The sequence below is a fragment of the Prorops nasuta genome, unplaced genomic scaffold, assembly GCF_024137725.1.
Source record: "Prorops nasuta isolate Cenicafe-Biocafe unplaced genomic scaffold, Cenicafe_Pnas_1.2 PNAS00022, whole genome shotgun sequence".
NCBI lineage: Eukaryota > Metazoa > Arthropoda > Insecta > Hymenoptera > Bethylidae > Prorops > Prorops nasuta.
The window spans coordinates 233,017-255,573 of NW_027116819.1; the positions used below are offsets into that span (position 1 = coordinate 233,017).

Genomic DNA, 22,557 nt, shown 5'->3' on the forward strand with positions numbered 1-22,557 from the left:
TTATTCAGACGATTCCCGAAGACGACCCGTCGACTCTCTGGACGATTACTACGAGGATGAACTGGAGGAGATAAGACCTCGACGACCAATGAGACGCAGACCCTCTTATCGCGACAGAGATCGTGATTTTTACGATTTAAGGGAGAGGGATCGTGACCGTCCCTTCAGGTAAGGTAACGTACACAACACAGCTACAAATATATTCATCGCTCATGAACCCTTACGTGTATACATTAAACACAAATTCGTCCATTGATTCCCACGATCAAGCTTCTTATATATATATATATATATATATATATATACTATTATTTAGGAAACTCTGCAAAAACTGAGCGATTAGGAAGACTCGATTTTGTGAAGTTTATGGAGAATTACACATAAACACGACAGCGTTTGGAAATTGTAAAATCAGCCAAACAAGAATTGTAAAGTAGGAATTTGATTTGCAGGACGCGATACAGGGACGACGAGGATGATATACGACCAAGGAAGCACCCGGAACGTTCGAGAGAGAGGGACAGGTACTACGATCGTGATCGAGATCGAGAAAGAAGCAGAGATCGTTCGTTGGATCGTGGCAAAGAGCGCGGGGGAGTACTGGACAGATCGATGGATCGTGATCGAGCAAGATCTCAGGATCCAGATAGATCCGAAAAACCGTACATGAGACCCATCGTGTCGGATCGAGATCGGGATTCCGAGAGACCACGTTCTTCTTCTTCTTCTTCTTCCTCTTCCTCTTCCTCTTCTTCCAGAACGAAGGAATTGGATAACGAGGCACCCAAGAGGCCACCGAGTATTTACGATCGTACCACCGAAAAACTCATCACAGTACCCGCAACTTCGCCTACCTCGACGTCCACCTCAACAACCACCACCTGCATGCCGAGGGAGATGGCGCAACTCAGAGAAGAACTTATGAACCAATTTGCTCAGACTGGAGAACGCTCAAAGGTGGTCGAGCAAACGAATTATAAGGAGCCACAGGTGGACCATCCTGCTAAGATCGCAAACCAGCAGGACTATCAGGATAAATACGAGGACGACAGGAACGATCAGTTCGGTCACCAACCAATTCCCGAGGACTATTCCGACTATTACGACGAACCGGAAGAGGACACTCCAGCCCCATCTCCCCCACCAAGGACCACCGTCAGAATCGTCAAGAGGCCATTCCTACCCTCGAGAGGGGGTAATCCAAATCCCAGAGGGTTGTTACCAGTCGGTGTGAAGGCCTCGGGGTCCTACAGACGCGAGGACGAGTCGAAAATAACCGAGAGACCCCTGAAGGAGGACCGACCCAGGTACCACGTGCAAGAGGACCTGCAGGAGACTCTACGGACGCCGCTGCATCATCACAAGTCCAGACCGGAAGACTCGAAACAGCCCTACGACGCTTACAAGGTCATCAAAACGGATCTGGGCCAGAAGCAGAGAGCCGAGGAGTACGAGAATACTGGAGCCAGGCCGATATTGCGAAGACCGAACATTGGAGCACGCGAGGAGGAATCTGCCAAACTGGATGCTCAGGTTCTTCGGGGACCAGCGAGGTTGCAGGAGAGCGAGGCTCTGGAGAGGGAAGCCCCTGTTCACAAATGGACCGCGGAGGATGTGACTATTAATAATAATAATAAGAACGCGGAGAAAGACTCGAGGAACAAAGGAAGGCCAGCTCTTCCTACGGAAAGTCCCAATTTGTACACGTCCAATTATAAAAGCGAGGAGACGCCGGAGCAACCTTCCGGGCCCAGCAACCTCAGAGTCAAGCAGAGAATCAACGAAGTAACGCACTCTCTTCAAGATATACCCGAGAGCGAGTATGACGTAACGCTTAATGACGCTCTTACGCCCACACTGAATCAAGAAACGAATCTACCGAGCGGTTTCGTCCTGCCTCTTCATAGACAAATTGGCAGGGATGCCGTTCTCCAGCCCTCGGAGAACAATTATAAGATTTCCAGGCCGTTGAATCAGCAGCAACATCAGCAACAGCAGAGCCAACAGCCACAGAAATCCTTCGTGCCGAGCCCCCCATTTTTACCAGCGAACATTGCGAATAACGACAGAGCCAGGGTCTATTTCAGAACACCGGAAACCATCCAGATTAGCGGGGCCCAGTACAGGCCACATAGGGGACCCTGGCACGATTACAATTATTGATCACCGGACATCGAAGGAATTTAGACTAATGAGAAGGTTTACACGGGCTTCGTAGTGCGAACTGATGAATAATTATTCGAGAAAAATTTACATCTAATGTAATCCGAGTGCGAAGAGAAAAGTACGCGATACCGGAAGGGGCTGTCGAACGTGGCCTGTATAAAGGACAATTTCCTTGAAACCATTTTGAGGCGAAGCACAAGCATGACAAATTTATATATTATACGTATACTATATGTCTTTTTAACGAAATGGAATTTTTACAGCTGATGAACGTGATACTCACAATTATTTTTATAATATTACTATAGTATGATCGTAAATACGATTGAAATCTTGGATTATCCGACGATGTAGAAAACCTATCGTGTAATTATAGCATTTTCTAAACAGATTTTACTCCGTCTTATTTATAAGCTCGATAAGCATCTTGCTATTCCAATAGTAGCTTCTTGTAGATTACTTTATCTAGGAAAAACTCTTTCTTAAATCTGCTTGAAAATGCAGGAGCTTCTCCATTTTTCTGCACTTTCGAACGACTTTGTAAATACATCTATCTGATTCTACCTTTATGCGATATATCTTGAATAATTAAATTATTTTTTTTAATACATTAATTTTATTGCGACAATATTCTTCTTTAGGTTTTAATTATTGAAAATTAATTATAGGATTTCCTAGCGTAATATTATCATAAATTCATTTGTAAATTGTGCCGATACTTAAGCGTGATAAAAAGAAATTGAACAAAATCCTCCAGTGCCTTTCTTTATTATTTCCCCAATCAATTTTTGTAAGTAATCATTACTATATATACTGACTTCCTTAGAAATATCGATATCTTATCGTACAATGATATTTTTATTCTTCCATTTTACAATAATTAAATACGCCTTCGAGTATGTAATTTGTGTTTGTTTTTATCGAAGTATGTAAAACGGGAATATATTTAGAATAAAAATAGTATAAATCACAGAGTTATTATAAAACTATCGTAGAGAGCCACGATGACGCGAATGGCGAGAATTCAGAATGATGAGAAAATACAAGAAGAAATTCTTACTCATATAATGATCCATAAGATCTTAAATCAATCAATAATAGCAAACAATACGAGACCTTTAGCCATCTACGTCAGCGTGTGACTAATGCAAAAATAGCAACAAGTAATATATTCAGTCAGATACTTCAATTAGTCTTTTTCTACAGTCCTGCGAGATGAATGTTATTAACATTAAAGCTTGTTGAAATTAATTGGCATCTTCGGTTATTTATGTGACAATGACGGCAAAAGTAATTCGTCGCATTTCCCATACATCCTTATTTTCGACGTTCAAAATTGTACCTAAACTAAATATCCATTTTTCAGAATGTATGGCAATCAACATTATGTTACATGTAGGATCAACCGTATTCTCGGTTCGTAAAAAATGAGCAACGAATGGTAATATATTTAAAAACAAACCGCTACACACGTTGTATCAATTTACTTAAACATAAAGTCCAACAAGAGATAGCTCCATTCATATTTTTCCTTTCTCACCAGAAACTATAAAAATATCAAATTTATTATGATTTTAATACATCAATTTTCGGCTCTGTATACAAAGCTCAGACTCCGCGCGCGTATTTATGGCAGAAGATTATTTCTGGTTTTCTAATCTTACTTCTGTACAAAAATGATTAGAGTATAAGAATAGGTTACATTTATAATATATATATATATATATATATATATATACACAGGGCTCGCTAGGTGAAACGACCATCCAAGCCATGCACACAAAGTTCTGTTTTCCCATTTATCTTTGTATAACTAGATGAGATATCAATTTTTGTACAAGACCTTTCCGAATGCAAATTGAAAGACGCGTCAAAAAGATCTTATGCGAAAAATTGATGTCTCTTATGATTATGAAGATATAAAGAATTTTAAATCCATGATCTTAGTCGTTTTATCTGGCAGACCCAATATATATTAATATAGCAAACGTTTCTTTTCACTTATCCTTAAGAATATATATATATAATAAATTTATAAATGTATAGATACAATTATTTCTTCGTTTTGTATTATAATAGTAGTCATACTATACTATATAGGAAGATAAATTTCTGGCAAGAATAGTGTTAGCAAAAACTATTTACAATTGTTTTTATATTACAGAAACAACACGAAGCTCGGTAAAAAGTAAAACGCGGTTTTGGTAATTAGCGCGATGACTGGTTAATTGTTTTGTCATTTGAAAGTTAACTGATCGCTTTAAAAATTTTTAAATTTATAGTATACTTGTATTTCATATTAAAGTATAACAAATTGTTCCATTTTTATTACTATTTATGGCCAATATTTAAAACAGCCTTACCAGTTACCTTCAAAAGAAGACTAAACGCTTTAAAAGAAAATAATATGTTTCAATTCGTATAACGTGATTGATATAACAATAAGACACATAACATAAATAAATCGTGTAAAACGTAGCTATGATAATAATGAATATAATCGTATACTATATAATCCTTTGACTGTTGACAATTTGATAACAAAATTATGATTACAAGTTTTAGCTTGAGAGATTATTATAGTTTACTATTACAATAAAACAACAAACTAAAGTCTTTGATAATACATACGAGTTAAGTGTATGAGCATAAACAATCACGTTATACTTTTCAAGTTTCTCTAAGAATTGGATGTAAATATCAAAGTCACGTCAAACATGTACTGACCTATTCTCAGAAAAAAATGATTACCTTAGAGAATATTTAAAATCGTGTTATATAACTTATATATAATACAAATACAACCTTACTATATTACCTTATGCAGAATAGTTGACAACCAAACAATTCCCAATAAGATTTTGGTCCGATTAATAATTACATATACGTCTAAGATTTAAAATTACGATTAAAAGCATTTCTCTGTACAATAGAAGTGAAACGAGTTATTAGTTGTCGGTATTTAAAAATAATAGATTTTTTCATCTTAATTTCGCAATTTTATTAAATTTCTTAAACTAGATTCTAATCAATTTAAATACGCTCCGTACTACGATACAACGAAAAACGTACGTCCTTGCAAAGTTTCATAATAAATATATGCAATACGCGGTATATAATATGAATATATATCACCAAATTGAGCTTAATTTAAGAAAAATTGAAAATAACTTTAAAGCTAATTTTAAAGTTTATAAGTTTAATCAACGAAGTATGTACACAGTAAAATACTTAAAGTTCACTTTGGTTTACATTTCGGCTCTTTGTAATAAACGTAAAACGTTATAAGGCATAACAGTGAATAATTTAAAAGAGTCAACTTGTTTATATGTTAAAAAAAGCACCCAAGCAAAATTGAAACCATGTCTTGTTCTTCATAGTTTACTTAATTAGTAAAACGCGATGCAATAAATTTTATAATACAAATAAATACAAAAAGGTTTCGATTAACCTTATTCGACCTAGTTACATATTATTACATTAAAAAAAAAAAAAAAAAATGAAAAAGAAAAAGAAAACCTATATAACATGTTTTTGATCGAGGTTTCTTTTCACAGACGTATGTTATTTGTTGAAAAATGCATATTCGGTAGATTTGCATAGCTAAAAAAACTATTGAGCGTACTTTTTACATTTAGAAAATGCTAGACTTCAGTCACACTATTTTCACCATATTCGAATGGTCAATCTCATTGGTTGAGTCTCAATCGACAGTCCAATCCGACTTTCAATTTCTAAATCTTGAAATACGGTGAGATTTTTCATAAAATTCAGCAATGATGTTTTTTCGAACTTGAAATTTGCGGTCTTCTGGAGATGAAGAAACTCGCCGAACTCTCTTATCTTACGCTATCGGAGGATCATCGTCATCATCGTCGTCCCTCGTGACTAACACATTGCCATAACGATTTTGACGATACTGTCGAAATCGCTGTAGCCATTTGTATCTTCTCGCGCCAAAATATAACAAGCCACCAACTGCTATCAAGAAAATTGGAATCAGTAGACCAGCAGCCACAGAACTACCTAAAAAAATTTAAAAAAAACTTTACTCACAAATTTCTCACAATTTCTTGCTTGAAATTAAAAACAAAATAAACTGTAATACCTGATTCAGGCTTTAAATCTGAACTAGCGGCCGCTGTTGAATTCCTTACTATTGGTGCAGTCTCGACGCATTGGCCCTTTACAAATTCATAATCCAACAAACATTGGCATGTAGATTTCTTTTCGTTTTCCTTATTGATACACCGCTCATTTTTACCGCATTGCAAATTTAAATCGCTTATATCGCACACTCTACTATGGGTAGTGTTGTTTTCTGTAACAAATTAAACAAAGAAAAGATTATTTTAAATTATTATTCCTACGATAAGATTTTGTTGAGCTTTGAAAAGAGCCCTGACGACAGCTATAACCACCTTGAAGTCTTTTCAGTCATTTCAATTAACATCGAGCTGATAAATCGTTTCTACAACTGTCATGATAAAAATACCATTATCACAAAAGCTTTAATTGAGTCATCATGCTCTTATACAACAAGGATTAATTGTTATATTGCAAAAATGATATATTTCACTTTCACAGAAAATTTTAAATGTTAAATAAAAAAAGGAAACTTTCAAAGTAGGTTTCCCAAAACGTTTAAAACGCAACTACGTTAGTAGATATGCATGTACAAACTAAAGTACCTATATAATGATACATATTTAAGTACAGTCACTCCGGAAGTAAGATTAATCGTATAAATTTAAATATTTGTAATATTCCAGTCCAAAACGAATAGACAGAAGGTCATGCACACGTAAAAGAAAATAAAGCCTGTATTTAATACACTGCTAAAGGAAAACGAAATTATTTTTCATGAAATGCAATTAATATAATTATTTCCTCTTTCGCGATACGATAAGGAATAATCGCTCAATGAAAAATATTTCCGGTGCATCAATCGTGTAAAAAAGGAACTAATTCCTATATTTACCACTTATGCACAGGAATTTATTTAGAGGGGAAAAAGAATCAATTGAAATAGAGCTTGGAAATATATAAAGACAATAAAAGAATTTTCAATGCTTTTCATTGTTCCATGTATGTGTGCGTGGTTGTTTTTTAAGAGGACATTGTCAGACGTTCAAATGGAGATTGGCTGAATCAGTTAATTGAGATGGATTCGTTTTATCAAATGGAATACAAGGGTTAACTCCACCGAGGTTGAGTCAAGCAAATTAAGGGAGTTACTTTTGATTTAAGTGGATATTGCTGCATTAATTTCATCAGTATCCTTCATCCGTGTCGTCGTTTCACTCTCGCAGATAAATAAACGTATTGTTGTAAATTCGCTTATTCTCTTGGCGTTTCGATACCCCTATGAAGGCGCTATCTGAACAACGAAAAGTTTTCACGATAACTCATATATATATAAATATACATATACATATAATGGGTCCGAACGAACAATGCAACTTTTCATTGCGATTCCCGCAATTCCCCAGTGATTCAAGTGTTTCTTATTATAAGAATAGTCTGCTTTATTTACTGCAATCTTTATCCCCTCGATAAGTAAACGTGACTAATATTATTTTGCTGACTCAGATTTATAAAATAGAAACCATATGTAAGAACTGTAAAAATGACTATACATAAATAACGGTTGGCGTATAAATGTTTTTACTCTCACAAATAAACTAATACCATTGTACAGAAGTTGCAGTCTCTGAATTTCTATCGTATTATATCGATCGCTGCTCGAAAGATCAGCTTTAAAATAAATTTAGAAAACAAGCCACTGGACGAATAGCGTGCGGTCAAATTGATTACGTAATCGATTTCTATCCCGGAGCTATTAACCGGTATGCGAAAGTAAAAAAGAATATATTCTAGCTTGGGGGAACAGACATCGCCGAGTGGTACGGTTTAAAACAGGACAAAAAGGTTAACATCGGCCTAAAAATTGTTTAAAATCTTTTTTCCTCTTTATTAAGCGAATATTAAGTTTTGGAAAGAGAACGTTGGGACGATAAGAGAGAGAGAGAGAGAGAGAGAGAGAGAAATTTAGTACTCTTCTAATATCTTTGGGGGGAAGAAATTTTCTTTATAAATTATTCCAACGAACCACCTATATATACTGTACATGGATAGATAATTCTTATTCGGTATGATAATTTTTTATACGCATTTGCTGACCAGTGCAAGTGCAGATAAGTAGCTGACAAAGCGCACAATAGAAGCTAACCAATGAGACCTGGTACAATTGATTATTATTTCAATTGTTGGCTGTGTAAAATCGAGCACGTTTCAATCTCTCAAAATATTCTTCGTTCGATTATACACACGCTTATTCCATGGCTGATCGAAAACCCGACAATCTCGATTACTCAATTTCCAGTGAACAACCAAGAATCTCCTCCAAGTTTAGATCTGTGAAAGTTTGTTTATAAGAATATTATTTGGATACGTGTAAGTGTCGCGATGGGCTTCATTGGGGGGGGGGGGGGGGGGGTGATCAGACAGGTAAAAGAACGATTTCTTTTTATTGTTTAATAATGTTCCTAGACACACGTGGAGAACACATTTCCGAAGTTATAGGAGAAGATTCGAACGAGAAATATAATTACAACTGGGGAAAGCGGAGTTGTGTGCGTCGAGCTGCTAGGACAAAGCGGTGTCTGACTGTAGACTGTGCTCAGTTTCCAAGCATTTCGCGTAGTACCGTTAGGGATTTTGGAGATCCCTCCACAGTATAAATGCTGCCCTTGAAAAACCGTTAGGTTGGAGAAGTCTAATGTATTTTGTCGTAAGGCGAGAAAGAGAGACAAACAGGCCCACACTTGACATCGAAACAGCGCGTTTTTCTCGAAATTGTTTACCAAGTTGGCGGGAATCATAACCAATCGAATGTTCATCCGATTTACAATATCGAGGTCTTAAGTGGAAGCTAATGAAATTTTTGTACGCATGAGAATCAAAAAAAAATAATATCGTAGAAAATTATTGCAAAATGAAAATTGATTTTTCGTTAATTTTCAGTTTATGTGCGCCATTTTATACAAAAAGTATTTTTACTTGAGTTTTGCAAGTTTATGCGCATACTATGATCATACAGAAATAAGAAATATTTTGAGTTTTTGTATTAGACAATTTTTACGGCCTCCATATTTCCCGCCGTTTTCGCCGCAGCCTGCGAAATAGAACGTTACTTCAGTTTCCAATAAGGTTTCTTGTTCTTAAAATGTATCTTTATTTATATACAAAGTTACATTAACATTAATACACCGGAAGTATGAAAATAATTAATTCGAATAAATACCCTATAGATTGATCAGACTTCCTCTTTAAGACGTACAAAAAAATCTGAATGCCAAAGACGAAAAGATCACGAGAGTAAACAGCGAGATGCTTTTAACGACTAATTTTTCCGGGAAGTATTTTGACCTGCGCAAAGTCTGACAAGACGCATGTGGAGCTGCGAATACATAGCCCTTATTTAAGAGAGAGCGAGAGAAAGAGAGAGAGGGTTTGGATGAAAAAGATGAAATAGGCTGCGAAGAGAAAGGGAGAAAGAGAGGAAGATGGAGAAGGAGATTGAGTTAAAGCGGAAGAAGATTATTGTAGCTACACTAGGGGGACCCTAGCAGCAGTTTGCTCGGTCGAACCAATTCCGTGCTTGCTCTTAACGAACCGCTTTAATTTTACTGCAAGATATCTCGCAATCCACTACACGTTTATGCCAATCATTTATCATTCTCTTCCGCCCCCTCGCATCGTCGTAATTGACATTTACATTCGTTAATACGTCAATTTTATTCCAACGGTGATACTTGCATCTTATAAGATAATAATTATCAGCTCAAATGCGTTCAACGATCAAGACGTAAAGCGATCCTTGATAATCTTATTGAAAGCAGATCTCTAATTGATTTGATAAAAGCCCGAAGCACAGATTAGTCGTACAGTTTTTTTAAATTCAAAAAGAAGTGATAGTCGCGTGAAAGACTTACCAGCGCAAGTGAAACTTAGCAGATAAAGAATTGCTACGATGAGGTAGCAAAAAGCATATGTTGAAATATTTCGCATGTTTTTGTCCTTGCTGATATTCCGCCTGCTTCTCATGGCTGTTACCCAGGAATTCAGAATCACATAATAAAGCACGCGGTTATTCGCGAGAGAGATAACGTTCTTTTGCGCGCGTCTAACAGACAAAAAGAAGTTGTATCTGTTTGTATGGTTATTTCGTTGAGCGTGGATAAATAGTACGAGTGTTATTGGAGTGATATTGATTCGTAAAGGATTTTTAAGAGTCACGCTTTTGCCGGCTCATTGCCGATCGGCCACTCGCTACCACTTTTCACAGATAAATGCTAAGCCGCGTCGCGGTATGCCGTATGTACACGTTCAATCATCTGTTATTAGGCAACCATCTGCAATTCTCGATCTCCAATTTAATTCATTCCGAGTCGATCGCGGACGATCGATTCTCGAGCGTCGAACGTGTGTAAGAGCTTGAATCTCGATACGAACTTCGAGAATCGAGTTAAATGTTTCCACGCTATCTATATGTAATATGTATAGGCAGCTCCAGCTGACGCCTGACACTCCGAATATTTTAACATGGTAGAGCGTGGCCACTTATTCAAGGAAATTCGCTAGGAGGCGTTGGCAACATTCACCACTCTTTGCTATAGCATGTGTTATTTTTAATCTGCAATATTTTCGGTATAACGATACTAACGGTGCAACTGACAAATATTGTAATTTTAAATATGTCTCGTTGCAAAAAAATTGTTAAACATTATAAAAATGAAAAATAATGCCCTTGCTGCATTTCTAAACATAGTTTTATTTCCCTTCTCTTTTTGCTCTAAAATAGTGATTTCATTGTTTGTTATCACACTACGATACTATTTATTTATTGATTGTTATTTAATTTATACAGTTTTTTCCCCCCCCCAAAACTGATTTTCATTTCATTTCTATTTAACGTTATCTTTATTTTTAAAGATTTAGGAATCTATTTTCTGAGTTATTTTATGAAAAAATTAACACATTAGTATAAAATTTAGATAAATGCATACGAGATTATTGTACAATTTTGTGCCTAATTTCCTATTGAAATTTTAAATCCGACACGATAGTACAGCTTATATATGTATATGTATATATATTTATGGAGCAGTGTGGTGAATGTTACCTGTGCTGCTAGCTTCGACAAAAATACACAGGAACTAACAAAGTTGCAGGGGGCTGATCGCTACTGGTTATTCTTACACTATGGCTAAAGTGTCTAAACATGTCCCCTGTAGATTACGCTACTGTAAGGCGAGCGAAAATCGATTAGAACAGTTAGCTTCAAAAATACTGCTTTCTCTCTCTCTATCTATCTTTCTCTCGTTCTCCGAAAGATTAAATAAAGTCATCGGGAGTTTCAAAGAAACCTCACCGAATTCAAAATCTGTGATAAAAACATACATGATAGAAATGTTCAAATATTAAAAGTTTTCTTACGTATTTGTATATATGTAAGGTTTACAGTTACTGACAGCAGCAGCAGAGCACGTGTTAAAGAAAAGCAGTTGTGTTGTCAATCTTAAAGGTGAACAGAAGCTACGTGAAAAGTTGTGAAAGTCATTTGTAAAAGGGGAAGTTCAAAATGGGAGAAGAAACAATAATGACTTTAAAGTGGAAGAAATTTTCATCGCATTTAGCAGATTCAGTGGACAATTGCTACGAAAAGCAACAATTTGTGGACCTTTCACTAGTTTGCAAGGATGGAACAATTTTGAAATGTCATAAAATGGTTTTGGCCAATTCAAGTTCATTTTTTCGTCGGCTTTTAATGGCAAATGAGCATCCCCATCCAATGATAATACTGCATGATATAGAAGCCGACGATCTTAAGACTTTGATAAACTTTATGTATTGCGGAGAAATAGAGGTGCTCCAAAGTGAGGTTAAAAGGCTTGTAAAACTTGCCGAAATTCTTGAAGTGGCGGGACTTAGGCATATTAACGCTTCTGCACTCATCGAAGATACTAATAATTCCACACAAGACACTTTCAAAAGATCTTCTAATGTCTCCCGTTTAAAAGTTGACGAAACTAAACCTGTAATGTTTAGATCTGCCAAATATGGTCATGTCCCACGACCATCTAGTAGAGAAATGACTCCGGCGTCCAAGTGTGTCCCTACGCAATCTTCGAAGGTTGCTCCAAAATTTCATCAAGAAACGTTAAAAAGTAAGGAAGAAGTAAGCATCACTGCTTCGGGTCAGCGCCTTGAAACTGGCAATTCTGGTATCACTATTACAGACATTAAGCATGTACCTAGCACGAGTAGAGGATTACCGCGTACCGTAGTAAGCCAGAAGCGAAAAGAGAACACCGATCCTACTATTACCTGGCCACGAGTGTTGTCTTCCATATCAAAAGATAACCAATTTGCTTTGAAAAAGTTGTGTGTTATGGATGAAGTTGAAATAAGTGCGGGTAAACCTAACAACAGCTCAATGGATCTCATCTTTGATCATAAACAAAATGAAACTTTGGATAGGAGGAAAACAAGGAGCAGTGTTAACAATAATCAGCCAATGAAACATGCTGTTTTCATTAAAGATGAAATAGATATTTCGTCAGAAATGGATGAAGACACAAATATGGACCCTTTAGGAGTGGAAGATATGGATATCAACATTTCTGATAATACATTAGCTGCTACTCATATACTCCCTTCTGCCAATAATATTAAACCAGGTTCCTTTGATAGTAATATCATTACCGACTATCCTTCAAAGGATGGCTCTAATGGTTAAACCATAACAATAAAATCTTAACTTATGAGAGTAAAAAAATGATGCACTCTTTTAATAGTGCTTACATCAAGTATTATTCTCTTTTGGTGATATTTTGTATTAACATATACGACATTTAAGGACGTTGTCGTGGTAGATATTTACTGTACTTGTTAGATACACTTCATATTTCAAACAAACAGAATTCTATTTTACACTTGAATGATTAATGCTGAAATGTTAAAATATAATTAAAAAACAGTATCAACTAAGATATACCATTTTTATACTTACATCTGAGGTCGTTTTAATACTTAGAGTTCTTGTTTCTTATTGACCTCAGATATTCTTGCAAAAAATTTTAATGTTTTGTTAGATTTCAATTAACTAGAAGCCACTTTAACTGTAAAAATATACTCTACTGATTCACCACATTTGATCTATATATCATTTTTACAAAACCTAATGTAGTGAATTTATATGTAGAGTATATTTATATATATGATTAAAATAATTACTCGTAAATATAAAAATTAACAAAAAGTGATTTTTTTGCGGGAATATGTGAGGTCAACAATAAACAAAAACAAATATAGATATTAAAATAGAATCTCTGATTCAAATATAAAAAATTATATCTTTATTTTACATTGTTTTGCAATTATTTTTCAACATTTCAGCATTAATTATATTCAACTATAAAATATGTTTGACTAGAACAGTAGATATCTAAAGCGACAACGTTCTTAATTTTTCAAATATTTCATATTTTATAACCATTTATTTAATGTATGATTTGTTTGAATTTGCTCTTTACGACCAGGAGTGGTTGATATATCGACCAGTAGTAAAGGTAGCAACTTTACAAACGACGTTCGTTATACGCTAGACAAGTACACAGTGAGGAATTGATTCTTGTGTCTGTATGGTTTGGCTAGCTTCATTCTGTACTTTTAACATGAAAATTAATATACTACACTAGAGCTGAACCACACACGAATCAATTTCCCACTGTGTACTAATATAAACAAGATCGGTTTGTTCACCTGCACTTCTTACACTTTCTACGCTTTGCGTATTTCTGACTTTATTTATTGTTTAAGTTGACGCTGTAAAAAGTGCACAAAATGCAGAAAGTGTACCGACTTTCTGCTAAAACGAACAGATCTAACGTAGTGAGAAAGTATAGCTGTATTCGTATACGAAAAAGTCACTCCAGTGATAAATATTGACGATAAAAAATATTCTCACTACAAAGTTTAAATTGTACCTTCCTAGCGTATACATATTGTCAAATTTCAAAAAAACGTTAAAAGTTTATTTCAATGGAAAATTCCCCGTCCTTAAAGGGGTTAAAGATCTACTTATTTTATTAATGTATTTATGTATGCTCTTTTTTGATTTTTCTAAGATATTAAATTCGGTCTGTTTTTGTTACCGAGTAATTTGAGTTTTTAGTGAAAACAAAATATACAATTTTTGAGATTACAGAAAATGATGTGCTAATTCAAATAGTCTTAAGGCTTCCTAAAATGTCTTATTAAGATCTTATCCAAATGTTTCAAGTTACTGATGTATTGTATTCTATTCAATGTTTTACTACAATCTTACTCATTTTCTAATAAATTAATATTGAAAATAATGTATTATCGCTCCATATTCCTCACGAAAATCAGGCAAAAAATACTTCATTTCTTCTGGTAAGGTAACACTTAGTGTTTCTATGGAAACAAGATAAATAATCTTCATCAAGCGTCAGAAAAGAGAAAGTATTAACGGGTACTATTGATGTTTTTAAGTCTATAAAATATGAGCAGAAAAGTGGAAACTGATCAAGATCAAGGTATAGAAACTGTTCCAAATCAAATGAATAATATTATTTCAATTGATCAACGTCCAACAGACGAAGAATTTGAAAATTTCTTACAAAGGGTGAACCAAGTGGGTAAGTTTTCAGTAACCGCTTTAGAATAGTTTCTGATGATATAGTATTATTATATTTAAGAGAAAGCTATAAAGAAAATGTCATCTCACGATAAAGAGGAACAAAAATGCGGTGAAATTTTAGCGGAAGAGATATTACAAAATAATAAAGAAAAAGAAATTGGTGAAATAACCGAGCTAAAAATTAAATCGGAACGTACTATAATTAACAAGTACCCATCTAATACACCTGCTTCTAATGTAACAGACCAAGGTAATTTTTGATTAAATCATTTGTCGTTATTGTAAACTGAGAAAGCACTTTTGTTTTTTGTTATTTAGAAGTTTTTAAGAGAAGTGTAGAGAAAGATGCGAAAGAAAGAGCGGAAAATCGAAAGATTAGGAATGAAAGGGCAGAAACATTAAAAGTCATTGCAAACAAAGCTTTTAAGGATGAAAATTATGAAAAGGCTATCACTTATTATGATAAAGCATTAGAGCAAAGAAAAGATTCAGCATTATTATGGAACAATAGAGCATTATCATATATGCGACTAGGATTGTTTGAAAAAGCTTTGAGTGATTTTGAATGGGCATTGAAAGTTAATAATTCGAATATTAAAGCTCTATTAAATAGCGCAAAATGTTGGAAGTATCTTGGAAATGAAAAGAAATCAAATGACTTTTTAACAGAAGCAAAAGAGAAGAATCCTCATTTTAAAAAATTTATCGAAGGTTGTAACACTTCAAAAAATCATTTCTATTTCCATACACATCCATATGTATACATATATATACACGTTTATATAAATAGTCAAAAGTTAATAATTTTGTACATTTCAGACTTTGAAAACAAGCTAGAATCTTGTACACACTTGGACCATGTCTTGATGGAAGATTAAAGTTGATATTTTAAGTAGTATAAGACACTTAAAAAATAGTTTATTGGAGAAAAATTGTGACAAATGACTTGTGATAATTCCAAATTAAATAATATAAATATGACCAGAATATTAAAATATTGCTCTTTTTAAAATAAACAAAAAAATACCTATTTTTCTCATCCACAAAATCATAAAAGACCTATATGTTTAGCGTAACCTTCTTTAACCTCTGACAGAGATCTTGGCTGATGTAAGAATACCATGCAATCTATACCCTGAAAACAGTTTTTTTTAGCAAAATGTAATGCGACCATTGAAAATATGAAAATGAAAGTTCCTACTTGCATCCGGGCGGCTCTAACAAATCCTTCATTGGCAGTTACTGTAATGCTTTTCAAATTTTCTCCTATGGCAAAAACCTTTTTAGATCTGTCCTTAATTTTTCCACCAACTGCTAAATTTTCCATTATTCTTCCAGTGAGACTGTCATCCACTACTTGAACTCTTTTCAATAGTTCTTCCGCTCTCTCTGTTTCTTTAACCCCACCAATGATATCTATAATATCCTTAAAGTTGTCATAAGCTGTTCTACAAACTATTAAATCTTTTCCCTTAAATAACTGATCTAGAATTGGTTTAACTGGTTGCACACGCTCATACTCAGCCTGCTGAGTAAGCAAGGGTTCTCGATAAATGAAATAAGCATAACCATTTGTCATATTTGAAACATATGCCAACAAAGTAGACACATCCAAATTGAGCAAATTTACTTGAGAAGAATTCATTTCCACCTTACTTAAAACATCATAGCTTCCAGAAGTAATTTCTTCTTCAGTCTCCGTCCTGGACAATTTTTTATTTGACCAATTCGGTTTTAATAATTCTTCTGTTACCTCCAAAAGAAATGCTTCATAAGTAATTGACAATATATTTAAATAAGTAAAAGTTACAATTTCAATCAAATTTCACAAAACATTTTATTACCATATACTGGAGGAGTTGTCACATTTGTAACTGGTGGTAACATCCTTTGCCCTTGGACCACCACTCCCATGCTTTCAAGTTGAGTTGCCAGAGGTATTTCGATACCTTGTGCAAAATAAAATATGATTTTTGGTGCTTGGTACATAAATGGATTATGTGTAGCACATTTGAGGAAAGAATCAGCTTGATCTATAATTGATTTTTGTCCATATTCACCATTTCCAAGAGATATTAAGGTAAGAGCTTTTGCATTTCTAGCGATAACTTTAATCCAGCTAGCACCATTATTGCATACAATATCTATTGCCAAACGTATATGTTGATATTTAAATGATTTTAAGAGATGTGTTACTTGTTTATAAGAGAATATATAGTTTAAAATATAGTTTATAATCGCGTCAAGGTGAATTAAATTTGTGCTTTGCAAATGTTCTTTTTTCACATTACCATTGTTTTGTACCTATAAAAAAAAATTAAATTTCAATACAATAAAATAAGACTATATTAAAAAAAAGATCATTAAATAAAATACCTTTTCCAAGAATCGAATTTCTTGTTGTATCTTTCGGGTTAGTTTATCGACACCTTCAACATTTCTCAGTAGTTTTAAACGTTCGATCAAATGATGAGCACTGATAATTTTGTTGGCTAAATGCTTCAAAAGCTCTGCATGGTCTTCCATTATTGAAATGTATATTTAAAGAAAGCCTATCGTCTCTTCGTCACTTTCATATTCCGATAAGTTTACGTTAAATTGCTTTAGGTTGATACTGGTTGATACTTACATGTGCTAGTCTGTTAAGACTGTTATTGGCCGTTATTCATAGTTCATACTATTCATAGTCGTTAGTATGTAACGACTATGAATACCGGGCGGCACCGGCCATTGTCACTTATTGTTAGTACATATAAGGAGCATAAGCATAGGTGGCGCAGTGTGTATATATGTATATGTAAAATGTGATTATGCTTTTTGGCTGTAAAACAAAGTAGTGAACTGACCGAACCAACTAAAATCTAAATCTTATGGCATTTCTCTCTGTTCTCCAGACTCCAGAGTCCAGACTACTCCAGAGCACTCCAGAGTCTCCAGACTGGTCCAGAGACCGTCCAGACCGTCCAAACTCCTGTCGGCCCTGTCGGCTGTCAGTGTTCAGTCTACAATCCACACGATCCACACCAATCCGCATCCACACTATTCCACACCATTCCACACTAGTTGCTAGCTGTTGCTACTTGCTAGCACTTGCTAGTGTTGCTAACGTTGCTACTTGCTAGTCCGCTAGTCCACGCCAGTCCACGCGTTCCCTCCCCACCATTACCCCCATTATTCAAGTCAATTCAAGCTTTGCCGATTGCTGAGTATGTGAGTGTAGTACATTGTATGCTGTCAAAAACGGATAATTTCTTCTCCCCACACTATGACTTCCATTCCCTTTGTTACATAGGGAATGGTAGTTGTAGTGGGGGAAAGAATTTACCCGTTTATGACAACTCATGTTGTGCTGAGATATATCATACATCCAGTATAATAGTATAATCCAGTGTATATCTGTCTCATTTCATTCATTTTGCAGATGACTCTGGTAGCGCCACATTTTGCGGAATCTCTAAATCCTGTTGTGTTGCTGCATCATATCATCTGTGTTATTAATAATCAAAGACAAATAGAAGAAAGTACGCTGTAACATTTTTAAATTACTGTTTTTACAGTAAACAATTTTCTACTCATATTTCAATTTCCTATAAATTTTATACGTGTCCGATTATACCGTATAAAAATGCTCAAAAACAATACTGCGGGATGTTGTAAGCTTTATCACTACTATATTTTTTCATTAGTATGTATTTTTAACTTTTAAACCTTAATAATCACTTAATTTATTTCTTACTAGCTGGTGCTTTAACAGAAATAACTTTGACCAAATTTCGCAATGAATTTTACTCAGAATCGCGTAATGTACTGGCACAAAATGTTTGTACAAGAACAAATCCAATTGATGCTTGTACTTCAAGACAGCTTATCCAAGAAACACAAAATGTTTTCACACATAAAATAGAGCTTGAGGGTAAGCCTATTACTGATCAGAAGGAAAGCGGTAGATGCTGGCTATATGCTGCATTAAATACTATGAGAGTAGCATTTATAAAACAATACAACTTGGAAGAATTTGAATTTAGCCAATCATATTTATTTTTTTGGGATAAGGTAAATAAACTATTGATTTCAGAATTGAAATTATAAACATTTAATGATTTATTTTCATAGAATCATTTGTCTTTCTAGGTAGAACGCTCAAATCATTTCTTACACAATATTGTGAAGACTGCAAAACAGGGAGAATTGGTTACTAGCCGTCTTGTATCATTTATTTTGTTTAATCCTTTAGAAGATGGTGGACAGTGGGATATGCTGGCTAATCTTGTCAATAAGTATGGAGTTGTTCCAAAAGCATGCTTTCCAGAATCGTATACAAGTGGGTCAACAAGCTATATGAATTACATTTTAACAAGCAAATTAAGGGAATACAGCAAAATTCTTAGAGATTTAATTTCTCAAGGAGTTTCTGATGAACAAATAGAAGTAGAAATTGATAAGCAAATGGTAGTTATTTATAGAATAATTGGAATTTGCTTAGGTATTCCTTCCGATAGAATTACATGGGAATACTATGATAAATTAAAAAAATATAATTGCATTGGTCCTGTAAAGCCTGTTGAATTTTACGAAAGATTTGTTAAACCTTATTATAATGTAGATGACAAAATATGTTTGGTAACAGATCCAAGACCAACTAATCCATATGGAAAATTATATACAATTAATTGTCTTGGAAATATGGTGGGAGGAAGACAAGTTCTCTACAATAATCAACCAGTAGAATTATTGATTAAATTATGTGCAGAAAGCATAAAGCAAAATGAGCCAGTATGGTTTGGATGTGATAATAAAAAATTAGTGATTGATAAAATGGGTATAGATGATATCAAAGCTCATAATTTTGAAGCTATGTTTGGTACTAATTTCCATCTTGGTATGTCAAAGGCAGATAGACTATTATATGGAAACTCTATGATGTTACATGCAATGACGCTTACTGCTGTTTCTATAGATGTAAGAATAATAATTTAGAATATAATGATAATTTAACCCTTCAATGCGCGGCATTATGTATATATCAGTATCACATCTTTTTCTTTGCGACTTTTTTATATTCCAGCTACACTTTCAAGAATTATTTTTCTACATTTCATTTTTATATGCTCTTAATATATTGTACAAAAAAATAAAAACAAGTATTGAAGATAAAGTAGAAATACAAAGAAACCACTAAAAAAAAGGTGCTCTGCATATATACATAAAAACGCAATAAAGGGTCACTACTGTTTCTTTTAATTTATTAATCTAAGCTGACATTATATTTTATTGTTTTGTAGAATGAAGATAAAGTGAAAAAATTCCGCATCGAAAATTCTTGGGGCAGTGAGCATGGAGAGAAAGGTTACTATGTCGCATCGACTGAATGGTTTAAAGAATTCGTTTTCGAAATAGTTATAGATAAAAAATTTGCACCCGCGGACGTTTTAGATGTTTTCAATCAGGAACCAGTTGTTTTACCTGCTTGGGATCCTATGGGAGTTCTCGCAGTTTAATATATTTTTTTTGTGTAATTTTATAAAAAAATAATTTTAGCTCCTTGTATTTTTCTAATATTTAAACATAATACATGTTAAGGATATAGTTATAAAGTTATAGGCTTCATAATATACTAAATGGCGTTAGTTCAATAATCAAATCATAAATTTCACGCGGTTTACAGTAGTAGTAACAGTATATAAGGTACATATACAGACAACAATCGTACCAGGTTTAAGCAGATAATTACCGAGAAACACTCGAGAGTAAGAAGAGTGCTAATAAACCTTTAAATCTAATTAAAACTGGTGCAGGTGCAGAGACTTTATCCTGTAATGACAGCTCGCTATTGCTAAGAATGAAATTGATATAATATATAGATATACAGCGGTATTTCTCGGTAGTTGCGGTTAACAATATCGAACAGCTTCGATATAAAATTATAAAATAATGCAAGGATAACGTACATTCTACTGATCGGAAATAAGATCTCACTATGACACATATTGAGAGTACTGCGCGGGACAGTTGGACAAGCTGGAGTCCCTCAGCTTTCTCAGCACATTAAAAGTGCTCAAGTTCTATTTTTTAAAGGTCTTTAATTTGGTAAATATTTTGTCGATTTTAATGGGGCTTAACGAGCGATAGTAGTAAAACATTTTTCAGGAAACAATTTTTTTAATTAAAATAGTGTTGTCTAGATACATGTAGAATATTGAAAACACATTCATATTTTTGTTTTTCCGAGCATCGATTTAAAACCGTGAAATAACTGAAAATAACTAATTTAGCATTTTTACTCTTAAAATTAATGATGTTATATAACAGCATTGTTAGTTTTGCGCACAAGATCTGATTTTTTGTATAAGAAATTTAATATTTTAATAGAAAAAACCTTGCACCCTATGTCCTTGGATATTTTATTATCTATTAAACACTAAAAATTGTGACTGTTTGAAAATTATTATACATATCTATCACAGTTAATATTACACCATCTAACCAAATATAATTTTTATTGTAAAGTGATTTTCTTCATTTCTGCTGGTTTCCTTAGTCATCTTGTATAATAGAAGAAAATGCAGAATCTTTTTGATTATAAAATCCTCTAATTAAAGTAGCATTGCATGATAAAATTTATCATTTATGCCAATAAAGTATACAAGCTAATTTTAAAAATAGAAAGCTGCTGCAATGTTTTTTTTTTCTTCAAATTTAAATACTTCTGATTATGAATCTGAAGTTTTCAAATGTAAAGAAAGTGTCGTAAACTGTTTTAAGGTATATTTTTATGGTGTCATTGAAAGCATTGGATTTTTGGAGCAGCCTTTACCCAAGCGTCTCAACTGTCCCAACACCCACCATTGTTCTTTTTTGCTGCACTATCAAACTATTGCAGCCAGTTGAAATATGATAAACATATGATTTCTCACTCTAAATTATTGTACTAGTGCAGCAATACAGCAAACAAGAACAGACCTACTGGTGAGTGTCAGCCTGATTCTAACAGCCTAGCCTGACCTAGCCCAATCACTGACGCCACCTCAGCCACGTGGTCCGCAGCACAGCGTTGCCAGCTGTCCAATTTGTCCGATTTGTTCTCAATATATGTATAGCTATAATATTGAATACCTACATGTCCAACCAACTTCTTTTCTCCATGGAGGATGAAGGTGCATGTATATCTAATACAGACCTATAAAGATAGCATAAGCTTGCGAGGTTAAAATTTGAAGAGTGAGGGGGAAGAAGGCTGACTGCTATCTTTGCGGCATAGTTTTGCATACATATATATATATATATATATTAGACCGTTTAAAATTATGTAAATTTTGCTTTAATTTTGCATTCCACTTGCTTAATTTTTTATACTTTTACCTTTAAAATAATTTTACCGTAACGTAGAAATTGTACGATTTATTTAGAGATCTCGCAACGTCCATTTAATTTTTCCATAAGATTAACAGAAAATTTTTAAAAATAATTATTGGTATACGAAACAATTTTCTACACCATATATTTTGTTGTAAGTTGGTAGATTATTCAATTAAACATTTGTTTAGAATATCTCATTAGTCACTTTATTATTCTATTCATTCTCAGCAAGAAACAGCACACTATAGTAAATGTAGTGATTTTACATGATTTTCGATGCTTAAATTACTATATTAAGAAAAATT

The 22,557-nt window shown here is 34.0% G+C and overlaps 6 protein-coding genes across 9 annotated transcripts in view; 4 read left to right on the forward strand and 2 right to left on the reverse strand.

The window, feature by feature from the left end:
* LOC136781283 (zinc finger CCCH domain-containing protein 13-like) overlaps window positions 1-2,235 on the forward strand; it is a 30,679-nt gene extending 28,444 nt beyond the window's left edge. For both annotated transcript variants that reach the window (XM_066740134.1, XM_066740133.1), the window contains 2 exons: window positions 9-168; window positions 453-2,235. In XM_066740134.1, coding sequence (XP_066596231.1) covers window positions 9-168; window positions 453-2,163 — 1,871 coding nt within the window. In that variant the 3' untranslated portion in view covers window positions 2,164-2,235. The remainder of the gene's footprint in view (window positions 1-8; window positions 169-452) is intronic.
* Window positions 2,236-2,360: 125 nt separating this feature from the next.
* Window positions 2,361-10,658, reverse strand: LOC136781284 (uncharacterized). The gene is made up of 3 exons (XM_066740135.1): window positions 10,164-10,658; window positions 6,275-6,487; window positions 2,361-6,192 (listed from the first exon to the last, which is right to left on the reverse strand). The coding sequence occupies exons 1-3, from the start codon at window positions 10,273-10,275 to the stop codon at window positions 6,011-6,013; spliced, it is 507 nt and encodes a 168-aa protein (XP_066596232.1). The 5' UTR covers window positions 10,276-10,658; the 3' UTR covers window positions 2,361-6,010.
* Window positions 10,659-11,521: 863 nt separating this feature from the next.
* On the forward strand, window positions 11,522-14,706 carry LOC136781192 (protein jim lovell-like). The gene has a single exon (XM_066739988.1). The coding sequence runs from the start codon at window positions 11,813-11,815 to the stop codon at window positions 12,968-12,970; it is 1,158 nt and encodes a 385-aa protein (XP_066596085.1). The 5' UTR covers window positions 11,522-11,812; the 3' UTR covers window positions 12,971-14,706.
* A 50-nt stretch (window positions 14,707-14,756) lies between these two features.
* On the forward strand, window positions 14,757-15,785 carry LOC136781194 (tetratricopeptide repeat protein 12-like). Its single transcript, XM_066739993.1, has 3 exons — window positions 14,757-14,894; window positions 14,955-15,146; window positions 15,215-15,785. Exons 1-3 carry the CDS (start codon window positions 14,759-14,761, stop codon window positions 15,772-15,774), a joined length of 888 nt encoding a protein of 295 aa, XP_066596090.1. The 5' UTR covers window positions 14,757-14,758; the 3' UTR covers window positions 15,775-15,785.
* Window positions 15,786-15,804: 19 nt separating this feature from the next.
* LOC136781190 (UPF0415 protein C7orf25 homolog) lies at window positions 15,805-17,436 on the reverse strand. 2 transcript variants are annotated; one of them, XM_066739982.1, is made up of 4 exons: window positions 17,273-17,436; window positions 16,741-17,200; window positions 16,098-16,663; window positions 15,805-16,031 (listed from the first exon to the last, which is right to left on the reverse strand). In XM_066739982.1, the coding sequence occupies exons 1-4, from the start codon at window positions 17,420-17,422 to the stop codon at window positions 15,945-15,947; spliced, it is 1,263 nt and encodes a 420-aa protein (XP_066596079.1). In that variant the 5' UTR covers window positions 17,423-17,436; the 3' UTR covers window positions 15,805-15,944. The 2 variants fall into 2 exon arrangements, with proteins under 2 accessions (XP_066596079.1, XP_066596080.1); XM_066739983.1 differs by having other exon boundaries at window positions 15,806-16,031; window positions 16,098-16,642.
* A 534-nt stretch (window positions 17,437-17,970) lies between these two features.
* LOC136781188 (bleomycin hydrolase) lies at window positions 17,971-22,471 on the forward strand. 2 transcript variants are annotated; one of them, XM_066739980.1, is made up of 5 exons: window positions 17,971-18,106; window positions 18,318-18,549; window positions 18,636-18,949; window positions 19,028-19,855; window positions 20,179-22,471. In XM_066739980.1, exons 2-5 carry the CDS (start codon window positions 18,522-18,524, stop codon window positions 20,392-20,394), a joined length of 1,386 nt encoding a protein of 461 aa, XP_066596077.1. In that variant the 5' UTR covers window positions 17,971-18,106; window positions 18,318-18,521; the 3' UTR covers window positions 20,395-22,471. The 2 variants fall into 2 exon arrangements, with proteins under 2 accessions (XP_066596077.1, XP_066596078.1); XM_066739981.1 differs by having other exon boundaries at window positions 17,971-18,102.
* The last annotated feature ends 86 nt before the right edge of the window (window positions 22,472-22,557 follow it).